Below are 11788 nucleotides of genomic sequence, written 5' to 3' on the forward strand. Positions count from 1 at the left end.
GCCCATTTTATAGTGAAATTTCTTAGGATGCAAGAATACTTAGAACTTTAAAACTTCAGGTTTCAGGGTTATACTTGAGCACACTGGAGATGAGATGGGGGCTGCTCATATTTTTCAGCATTCATTCAGTCTGTAATGACATTCTGCCAAAACAGGATCGTTTCCATTGCTATTGGTCCTTGAAAGAAGGTTTTATTGCGTTAGATAAGAACTGAACACCTAGGCTTCTGGGATTTTCATAGCAGGAGTTTAATGTTTGGGTCATTCCCTGCCTTCAAACAGCTTTCTACAATCCACATATATTAGAGGACTTCCTATTCTAAAATACCTCCAAGAAAGGAGATGCTACCCTTTCCTTCATGTAATTCCATACCCGACAGTTCAAAAAGCTCATTTGTAGCCTTTGTACCTCCTATACCTATCTCATTTCTTCTTATTTTCTATTCCAACAAAGAACAAGCGGCTACTTAATATGTCCCTTTGAGACATAGACTTAAATCTATCTTCAGCCTTTCTTCCAAGCTAATTCCATGCTTTAATCTTTCCTCAGAAGTTCACTTTTCAAAGTGAGTTTGAAAATTCTCTTAAGTCAACCCCAATGGATTAATATAACTGAGCTTAGGGTTTGATAGGCAAGGAGTACAAATCTTAGTTTTTTACCTCTCTTTAGTGGAACTTAATAGGTAGGTAGATCAGAATCCCAGCCTTCATACTTTGGATTTCTCCTCTCCCCAGGAGGTGCCCATGATACCTCGGCCCCATTATGCCCAGCCTGGCTGCGTCTACTTCATCTGTCTGCTCCGGGATGACCTGCTCCTACGTCAAGGTACACATACGGGACCTGGACCTATCCATTCTCAAATGCTGAGAAACTTCTAATATTTATGGAGTTGTCTGTTCATTTAAGCTTTCATAATAGTGTTTATAGCTTTTTTTCATTCAATCTACCTACATGTTTCAACTCACTCTTACCAAAAGAAAAAACAATTTTATCTTCCTTTTAAAATGAAGCAAGACCTTAAATCTGAAAGGCAAAGAAAAGTGAGTCCAGGAGATAGAGATAGCTTACTCCATTCCCATGACATGCAATTGATTTTCACCACTACAGAAATACTATTTAGACACTACAGCTCTGAGCTCTAGCATTCTCAGAACACTTTCTAGGACTTTACCCCCCAGTTGAAAGTTTATCTGTGTTATAGTCTCAGAGTGTAAACTCACATAGTTGTAATATCAATTTAGATTTGAAGATCTTTCCCACCCATTAATTAGCCATGTGACCTGCTTACATCACAGGAAGCCTAAGTCACATGTTCTGGGAGGAGCTTGCTGAGAGGAAAAGGAAATTGTGTCATAGGAAATTATGAGAGAGCAGTTAGGACAGTTAAAGCAATTAGACTCGACCTGGGCTGAACTGAAATGCACTCTTGACCTCCTTGGCTCCCTCTATCTTCTAGCCAAATTAACAGCAGAATCAGTAAATTCCTGAACAATAATCTGTTGTTCTGCCACCTGAGATTCCCCATTTTGCTATGGCATACAAATATTCTCATTCGGGCTGTTTCAGTAACTGAGTCTGATTTCTTTCTCTTAACGATCTGTCCCTGCTTTTTATAAATAATACGAGACTCTGTAAGTAAAATCCAGCCTCATCTAGAGATTGCTGTTGGCAGTTCTTTCCCTGGCTTAACTGTAATTTTTTGCAAACATCTTTCCAAATCTCTAGGTTCTCCCCCCTGTAGCTTCTGTTTCCAGTCCTCACAGAAGCCACTGCCTTTAGACTGTTCCCTTGCTAGGGAGGAATAAGTTATATCATCCCATCCTGGAATAACCATTTCTTCTTCTAAAGCCCTTCTACCTTCAAATAGAGATCTTATACCTTGTGATCCCATCCTATTCTTCATCAAATGTAACAGCAAGGCAGTAATCACAATATAGATGATAATTGTCAAAATGCCTATGTGGTTCTGTATCACAAAATATACAAGACTCTCCATGTAGAAGATAGAAGAAGTAAACCATTTATTCAAACACTAGATAACCAGATCCTGTAACTAATAAGTCCATCCCAACATAATAGCAATTTTATTCCCACACCAGTAAGTCCACTTTATCATAACAGCAAGGAGCTTAAGACACATTGTAGCAGAGATCCATTCCATCTCATAACTTTCCGGTGCCTGCTTGGGCCTTGACACCAGCAAGCAAACTTATAATACAGCTGTCATATGTCTGCTCTCTTTCCCTCAGTTCTAACTGTAGTAACTGCTGTCTCAGCATTTCTTTTCACACAATTTCCTTTTCCTCTCAGCAAGCTCCTCCCAGCACATGTGACTTAGGCTTCTTGTGATATAAGCAGGACACATGGTCTATTAATGGGTGGGAAAGATCTTCAAATCTAAATTGCTATTACATAGTTCACAGGGTTCCTGCCATTTAACATGGATACTTAACAAATGCCAGTGAAAACAAGTCAACCAGCAAGTATTTATTAAGCTTTCACTACGTGCCAGATACTGTGCTGATACTAGAATTAATTTGGGACAACTAGATGGCTTCTGACTTAGAGTCAGAAAGACATAAGTTTGATTCCTGCCTCAGATACTTAGTAACTCTTTGACCATGAGCAAGTCGTTCAGCCTCTCTCAGGGTGTTTCCTTACTTGTAAAATAAAGATAATAATAGCACCTATCTCACAGAACTGTTACGAGGATCAAATGAGACACAGGTAGAATTTTGGCAGCTAGGTGGCACAGTGGATAGAGAGCTAGACCTAGAATCAGGAAGACTTGAGTTCAGATCTGGCCTCAGATATTTAATAGCTGCACTACCCTGGGCAAGTCACTGAACTTCCATCTACCTCAGTTTCCTCATCTGCAAAATGGGGATAATGATGGCACGTACTTTACTTTTCTGGGTTCTGAGATTAAAATGAGATAATATTTGTAAAATACTTTGCATACTTTAAAGCACTATATAAGTACCAGCTAGCTATTATCCTTACAATGATCTTATAATCTAATGGAGGAGAAAGTACATACATATAAAAACAGATACAGTTAAATATAAAGTGTGTGTGTATAATTGCACTGTCTGCACTTAAGGAAAATTACTTAGGCAGTAGTGTGTTAAATGGACTGTGGTGATAAGAGATTTGAGATAGTGAGACTAATTAAGAGGCTGTTGTAATAATCTATGGGAGAAGTGATGAAGCCCTGAATTAAAATTGTAGCTATGGCAATAATTGTACCAATGTACTTTCAGTGATATTACTTAAACATGTACAGTGCCTGGCCATTTATTCTCATGGAAATTTATATTAAAACTAAAAATGTTTCTAACCTTTTATTTAAGTAAGGGATGACTTGTATAATTAATAGTTGAAAACTATTCCATAGTTCTTTTAGTTACAGTAACTGCTTATATTAGTAAACTCAGTTTTGTAAAAATTGACATTAAGTGAAATCTGAAACCTTTGTGCCTAACAATGCCTGTTACTTGAGTTAAGTAGGATTTGGCAGGAGTATTATAAATCTTGTCAGTAAGAGGTGATAAATATAAAGGAGATCTTGATTCTTGAGTAAAGTTTTTTATCTTTCAAAAAAAAAGGTAGCTGTGTATATGAAGAGAAGGAGTTATATGTAAAAGAAGTTAAGTTGGAAATGACAAAATTTGGAAAAATGATTATATTTGTCAAATGAAGGACAGTATGAAATCAAGGATAATGCTGAGATTGCAAACCTGAGACTCCAGAGGGATAATGATAATTTCACCAGAAATAAGTCAGTTTGGAAGAGGAGAGGGTTTAGGGAGGAAGATAATGAGTTCGGTTTTAGACATGCTGGATTTAAGAAGTCTCCAGGGCATCTAGTTTGAAATATCCAATAGGCAATTGGTATACAGGTCTGAAGCTCAAAGGAGAGGCTGGGGCTAGATGTGTAGATCTGGGAGTCACCTGCATAGAGATGATAGCTAAACCCTTGGGCTTTGTTGAAGTTACAAAGAAAGAGCATAGAGATGGAGAAGAAAAGAGGGCCTAGGCCAGAACCTACAGTTAGACAATTCACATAATGTGAATTATGAGCCAGCAAAGGAGACTGAGAAGGAATGGTCAGACAAGTTATAAGACATGCAGAGAGAGTGAGAGGAGAAGAAATGGAGGCAGTGAATGTAGACGATTTTTTTAAGGAGTTTGAGGAAGGAGGAGAGATATAGGACAGTATCTTGGGAGAGTCTAGTGAAGTTTTCTTCATGTCATCTGAAGTTGTATGTATTCTTCTTTTACTTCTCAGGTGACTGTGTGTACCTGATGCGAGACAGTCGGCGAACCCCTGATGGCCACCCAGTCCGTCAATCTTATCGATTATTATCCCACATCAACCGAGAGAAACTTGACATCTTCCGCATTGAGAAGCTTTGGAAGAATGAAAAGTATGTTCGTAGGTCCCATTCGTGAACCATTTCTGCATAATAATGAGGCACAAAACTGAATTTTTGCTAGGCTTTTGCTTCAAGCCATCAACCAGACTTGTCTTTCTCTTTCCTCCACATCACTCCCTACCCCAGAGAGGAGCGGTTTGCCTTTGGTCATCATTATTTTCGTCCTCACGAAACCCACCACTCCCCATCACGTCGATTTTATCACAACGAGCTTTTCCGAGTACCACTATATGAAATCATTCCTCTGGAGGCTGTGGTGGGGACTTGTTGTGTGTTGGACCTGTACACATACTGTAAAGGTAAGTACTTGAGGTTAGGCTGAGAACATATAGGCTCCATCCCTTCCTTGACTCAGATTCTCTCCAGTCTACCCTTTTAAATGCTTTCTGTATATCTTCTCTTAAGGATTCTCCAAAGACATCTGGAAAATTAAAATGAGCTCTCTGTTGCTTTCTCTTCCTCCTTACCTAGTACTACTACTTAAGCATATCACCACCAAATAGAGCTCCTAAAGAAAACTGTTCTTCTTGTCTGTTATTCAGAACATCCTAAAGGCTAAGACAAAAAGGGACAGAGAACAAGGATATCCCAAAAGGCAAAGATCACAGGCCTGATTCATAGAGCTCTGAAGCATTGACATCTGTTAATCATTTTATGAAAAGAAACCTACTTCCTAGATTTTGCCCTGTTTTATGTCTATAATTCTTGTCTTGTAACCCTTTTTCTTCATGGTGGCTCCTTCCTGCCCTTTCCCCTAAATAATCACTTCCTGGTTCCTTTCCTACCCAAAATATCCTTAACCCCTTATCCCTCATTTACTTTTTGTATATTCTGGTATCTTATTTCCCCCTAGTCACTATTATGTCATCTGACCCTGGGAACTGCTAAACAGTAATAAGCACCTGCTTAAGGGACTATGCTCATCCAGGTGGTATTTGGGATTTCTGAGCAATATGGAATAATGGAGGGTGATGGAGATTGGATCTCTGACAGTGTCTGGGATTTCAGGGAGGCCCAAAGGAGTGAAGGAACAGGACGTATACATCTGTGACTACCGACTTGATAAATCAGCCCACCTGTTCTACAAGATTCACCGGAACCGCTACCCCGTCTGCACCAAACCCTATGCCTTCGATCACTTCCCCAAGAAGCTCACTCCCAAGAGAGATTTCTCAGTAAGCCTATCTCCTTCCCATTCCACTGAGTGTTAGAATATATTAGTTTCCATATGGAATTGCAGATATGGCGATCTTGAACAGGCATCTCATTTATCTCCTGATTTTAGACCAGGACTATACTTAAGTTATCTCAGGCAAAGGAGATGCTACAAAATTAGTTTCCAACAAGGTTTTCCCAAAAACCTCATCCATATATATTAAAGAGGATAACTATAATTATATTTACCTTCATACATGCCTATGTGAGCAATGCAGTCTATTCTTAGATTATCATAAAATTAAGTTGTCGTTATTTCCAAATTCTTGTTCTACCGGTCCTTTTCCATTGCCTAAGAATCCTCTTCGTCAGTGCTAGAGAACAGGAGGGGAAATGATCTCATTTCTTCACCCAGGACTAATTGGGAGTTTGGGGAGGGGGACAACCTAACAACCAGAAGATAGACGTGGAGTAGAGAATGAGTATCCCCAGTTTCAGGAGGATACTGAGGCCCATAGTAGAAAAGACTGAGAGCTGGTCCCAAAAGTTCCTGGTTTCTAACCTTCTATTTAGTGCCTTGGAACACACAGATTCCCTTCTCACGTCTCAAGGGTAAGACGTAGGAGATCCAGAGACAGGGACTGGGCCTGTGATTTCATTGATTTAGGTAACTCCTGGATAAGAAAACTCCCTCTTCCAATGCAGGTTGGCCTCTTCTCTGCAGCCTAAGTTCTTCTCTCTCTAAGGAGAGCTGCCTAGAGCACTGAGAGGTTGTGACTTGACTGGGGTAACAGAGCCAGTAGGCGTTAGAGGTAGGACCAGACTCCAGGTCACTCTTCCTGGCTTTAAGGCCAACTCTATCTACTAGACCAGAGGTCGGCAAACTACTACTGCCTGTTTTTGTAGCGTAAAAGCCATTCTTAGTTTATGGATAGTACAAAAACAGGCTGCAGAGGACCAAACAGTAGTTTGCTAACTTCTGCATTAGACCATTCAGCCCTAACCCATTAGAAAATGAAGAGAGCCAGGCCTCTTATCTCATTCTCTTTCTCTCTTCCCTACATTCCTTTCTCCCCTCACCTTGAATTGGGACCAGGTCTTCTCAGTCAGTTTACCAGTTTCTACATGCTTCTCATCTCTTTCTTCTTTTTGCTACAGCCTCATTATGTCCCAGACAACTACAAGAGGAATGGAGGAAGGTGAGTCTCCCAGAAAAGGAAAGGACCCAAGGAGATGAACTGAGAGCTTAAAAGTGGAATATTAGGAATACCTCATGAGGGATTGGGATTCTTGGTGAAGGTAGCCCAGCCAATGCTATCAAAGAAGAGATTTAAAACAAAGGAAGTTTCATAGTCAAGATCTTTTGGAGATGGAAGAAGAGACTGGGTTAGGAATCCAAATAAACTTAAAATAGTTTCCATATATGCTCATAAATCTTCTCCACTGCCCTCATTGTACCAATGTGAATGCCCCTCGTATCAGGAAGAAGTAGGGCCCGAAGGACAGGACTTTTAGGTAGACAAGGATAGGGTGTTTTGCCCACATCATGTTGAAAATATCACAATCTCTTCCTCATTCTTGTATTATTATTTGTGTATATACCTCATCCCCTATGATAAGTTTCACACAAAGGACAAGAACTGTGTCATATAACTGTAGTGCCTGCGAGAGTACTTTGCATCTGGGTATTTATTATTTGTTTTTGGTGAATTGTCCAGAGGAAAGGGGGTGGGACTGGAAGTTGAGCAACCTTAGTTTTTTCTTAATGTCAAATGGATATAGTAATAGCTATTCTACTTACCATACAGGGTTGATCAGGATTAAAATACTTTGGAAAAATTAAAAGCACAGTACAAATTATCTTTATTGTTAGGTTGTTGATATGGTAAAGTTGTGTTGAATTGACTCAGAATAGTGAAATAAACTGCCTCACCACTATTGTGGGTTTTTGTTGTGTTCTTTAGTGTCTCTAATCTCCCTATGCCTTCTAGGGGATGAATTCTTCCAATATTATAAATAGGAAACTAAGGTCCAGAGAACTTCAGTAAATTGTTCAACATATCGCATCAAGTCAGAAACAAAACTAGTATTAGCTGAGGTAGGGAGGAGAGAATCAAGTGTCTTGTCCCCAAGTCCAGTGGAATCTGAGGAGCCCGGGCTTCTGTTCCAGCTTTGTTTCTTTATTCCCCTTCATGCTTCTCCCCTGTGTTCCTGAGCTTAACCTGAACTTGTGGATCCTCCTTGTAGGTCATCTTGGAAGACAGAACGTTCAAAGCCACCCATCAAGGACCTAGGCCAAGAGGATGATGCCCTGCCACTCATTGAAGAAGTACTGGCCAATCAAGAGCAAGCAGCCAATGAGATGCCCACCCTGGAGGAACCTGATCGGGAGGTGGCATCTGGTGAAACAACAGAGGGTGAAAAGAAAGCAGATGAAGGTAGACAGGAGCCTCAGAGGTCCTGCACACCTGAAGAGAGGCGACACAGCCAACGGGAGCGACTCAACCAGATTCTGCTCAATCTCCTTGAAAAGATCCCTGGGAAAAATGGTAAGAATTAGCCTCTGTAGCTTAAAGCAGACAGATAAAAAATTAGAAAGAGTAGAATAGCTAATTGAAGGAACCAGGATTGTTTCTTCCATAAAAAAAGACTGTTTAAGAATGGCCAGTGTGGAATGGTCACTCAAAGAAAGCTCTGTGTATGTGGGTGTGTGCCACACATGAGAAGACCACCAGCAAAATGTCACAGTGATGTAAACAGTGACATAGTAAAGACTTTTTGCTCCTGGGAAGGAATCAGTCCTTTAGGAATAAAAAGTATTTGGGATAAAAAGGTGGTAAATTAAGGGAATTGTATTTTACTAAAAATCAGGAAGTACTGAAAACAGCATGGATACCATACCATCTCTACTTCATTCTTCTACTCATGGCTGCAGTCTCGGGTTTCCTATGTGACCATTTGTTAAAACTAGCTGCCTTCTAGTTATACTTTGGAAGTAAGGTCATAGCTACATCCCTCAAGACCTTCTGCTAGAGAAAGGTCAATCCATCTGGGCCTGGAGAAGTAGGCCATTTCACTGGTACGTGGAAAGGGGTGGAAAAAGCTGAAAAGTTTGGAGGAGGAAAGCTCTTTGGTGTTGTCACCACTTGACTGACTTCTGTGGCTCTCTTTTTAGCCATTGATGTGACATACTTGCTGGAGGAAGGATCAGGAAGAAAGCTTCGGAGACGTACTCTGCTTATCCCAGAGAGCAGCTTCCGAAAGTGACCATCGGCGGGGGCCAGACCTCAAGCTTCTGGGACCCATTGAGGGCCAGTCAACCCAACCTCCTGACCCAGCTTCCACTTGAGTGTAAACAGGGATAAGAAGAGGACCCTCCAGGCAGGGGATTAGGACCATGAAGCTGACATTAGGTACTGAATGGAGAAGATGAAAGAGAGAGCTGTCCAAGACAGACTAGCTTAATTTATTTTCCTCTCCACATCCCCCACCAGAGGAAAACTAATAGAGGGTTAGAACAGGGGAAGGGCTGCACATTCGAGCCTATTGGCACTTTTGCCCCCCCTTTCCTTAGACCTGGCTTTTCTTGCACCCTTCTCCAACTTTATGGGCACTGCCAGAGGGCATCCCTGACTCAAAGTCCATGGTCTCACCCCAGCCGTCCTTAGCTCCTAGAGCTCCCACAGGGACCCAGAAAAGACAGCAGCCAAGGTTTCCTCCCAGCTACAAAAAAAAAAAAAAGTTTATCTTCCCTCCTTAACCCAGCTAGTTCAAAGTAAAATATAAGTCAAGTCTAAAGCACTTGTAACTACCACCCACCTCCCTCCCCTTTACTCTGACTTGTACCCCCCCACCCTCACCCATGGGGTCTTGGCATATAAGGAGAGCCCCCAGGGGATCAGGGAGGAGGTGGGCACATCAAGTGTAATTATAATTGTTTTGCCCTTTGTTCCCTACAGACCAGATTTTTTTTTCTTAAAGGGAAGGCCAGGCCCTGCCAGCACACCGCATTGTTTGTTTTTGAAGCGCTGTGGTTCTTATGTGTCTGATGTGCTGTGCAAATGGATATCCATTTAAAAAAAAAAAAACTTTTAAAAAACACAAATGAAAAACTCTAATCCTCCCCCCATGTCACTACATGAAATGTCAAGCAGTATTCAACTACCAGAGTATTTGTTGTGAGCTGTAGATTATCAACTGAAAACACTACTCTTGTGTTCTTAACTGTACAGTCAAATTATCCATCTCTTAAAGAGACAGTGTGTATTTCTCTTCTCTCAGTCACATCTCTACTTCCCTTTACCGTCCTGAATGTCTAAGATGAAGTTGGTATAGGGGCTCCCCTACCCAAGCACCTCTCTTTTTTCCCATTTTCCTTCTGGCCAGGGATTGCTAGAATACACTGTCTCTTTAAAAAAAAAAATTTTTTTTTTTAAGCTTTGCTTTGTTGTCCTCTCAGACGTACATATGCATATACGTTTTAGATGTTCTTATGAGAAAAAAAGACCGTTTTTAAATGTGCCAAGTTGTATATATATAATATATATATATATATATCTGCTGCGTGATTGGTAAGCAATACAATAGTTAACTTGTCCCTATTCCTTTTTTTAAATATTGGACCAATGCAGTCCTAAATGTACATTTCCCCTTATAATGACAACTCTCTCTCTCTCTCTTTCTCTCTCTCTCTCTCTCTCTCTCTCTCTCTCTGATTCCTTTAGGTAGAACATTGACTTTCCTCTCCTTCCCTATTCCATTGAATCCTTTTTTTCCTTTTTTTCTCCTTTCCGTGTCAATCTTTAAGAAAAAAATAAAACAAAAGATACAGGGGATACAAAAATCCCCCTCAAGCAGAGAAAAAGCAGAATAAATATTTTATTAAAAAAAAAAAGAGAGAAATAAGAAAATAGTTTGGAGTATTTTCTTACTGTAGAGAAGCACTGTACATTAATAAGAGACCTGGGTATAAAATACTCACGTGTGGAGTTGGAAAAATCGCATGTCCAAGCCCATTTGGGTGGTTTCTTTTGGTTTTCGTTGTTGGGGGAGGGGAGATTTTGGGAGGGATAGTAGGGGAATGGGGGGGGTGGTCTCCTTTTAGTCAAAAGCAGGAAAGTGACAAGAAAGAGAAGATAAAATTCATTGTCTCCTTTAATGGTGTTAAACACTTAAAAAAACACAAAAGAAAAAAAACTTTGTAAAATGCAAAACAGAAGCAAAAGACACTACGCTCTGTCATTTTATCTTTCTTTTGTTGAAAGACTAAAAACCGAAATGTTTTTTAGACAATCAAATGTTAGGTAAGTGCAAAAACTTGTTTTTTCTTACTGGTGTAGAAATTAATGCCTTTTTTTATTTTTCGGTTATTTTATAATAACGGAAATAAAAAGAACCCCCAACTGTTGGGTGGGTTTTGGTGTTTGAAACACGGGGCGAAGCACTACATTACTGCAAATAGATACGGATTTAGTCTGCATGTTTGTAGGCTGTGTGATTGCTGAAAATATAAATGCTGCTAATATATTTCCTTTTTACAAAAGCATATCTAAATAGATGATTGTTTTGATGTTAATCTTTGTAAATTATGTATTACCAATTTTAACATTGGATGTAATTGCATAAAAAGCTTGCATCTCAATCCTTGAAAGTCTAGTATTAAATGGAAAAACTTTTCCTAACTGTGGAGTGGTGAGCTTTCCATTTTTTTCCCCTTTTCTCTTTTCCCTTCCATCTGCCGCCAAGGAAGGTGGGAAGGGATTTCTAACCAGGCTCAGAGCCTGTGTACCTCTTATCCCACCCTCAGTTTTGGGGGGAAACTTCTGCCAATGTAAAGGGCCAGAGGTGTGAAAAGTCTTACTCTCTGGATCACCCCACTTCTACCTCTGCTGCTATAAGAAAATGTTCATATGAATGACAATTTATGGAAGGGAGATGGGTCAGAACCCCACAAAAGTCTGAAGCCATAAAAACCTTGACCTCTATAGGGTATAGAGGGCTTATAATAAGCGGGGATTGGAATTACTCCTGGGCTAGTCATAGAACTGGTGCTCAGGTAAATAAATGTAGATACTTCTATGGATCTGTGAATTCATAGCTGTGAATGCTTCCCTCCAAAGATCTATATAAATGTGACTGCTGTTAAAGTCTAGTCATAAGAATGCTAGACCCAAAAGGTTTGAATTCCACCACT

General features: G+C 40.2%; 1 protein-coding gene across 1 annotated transcript in view; it reads left to right on the forward strand.

Annotated features, from left to right (window-relative positions):
- ASH1L (ASH1 like histone lysine methyltransferase) overlaps positions 1–10321 on the forward strand; it is a 185054-nt gene extending 174733 nt beyond the window's left edge. The window contains 7 exon segments of the mRNA XM_036754819.1: positions 736–826; positions 4293–4431; positions 4567–4739; positions 5449–5615; positions 6754–6794; positions 7843–8144; positions 8771–10321. Coding sequence (XP_036610714.1) covers positions 736–826; positions 4293–4431; positions 4567–4739; positions 5449–5615; positions 6754–6794; positions 7843–8144; positions 8771–8862 — 1005 coding nt within the window. The 3' untranslated portion in view covers positions 8863–10321.
- Positions 10322–11788: the final 1467 nt, after the last annotated feature.

This window comes from Trichosurus vulpecula, chromosome 4 (assembly GCF_011100635.1).
Source record: "Trichosurus vulpecula isolate mTriVul1 chromosome 4, mTriVul1.pri, whole genome shotgun sequence".
In the NCBI taxonomy this organism is placed as follows: domain Eukaryota; kingdom Metazoa; phylum Chordata; class Mammalia; order Diprotodontia; family Phalangeridae; genus Trichosurus; species Trichosurus vulpecula.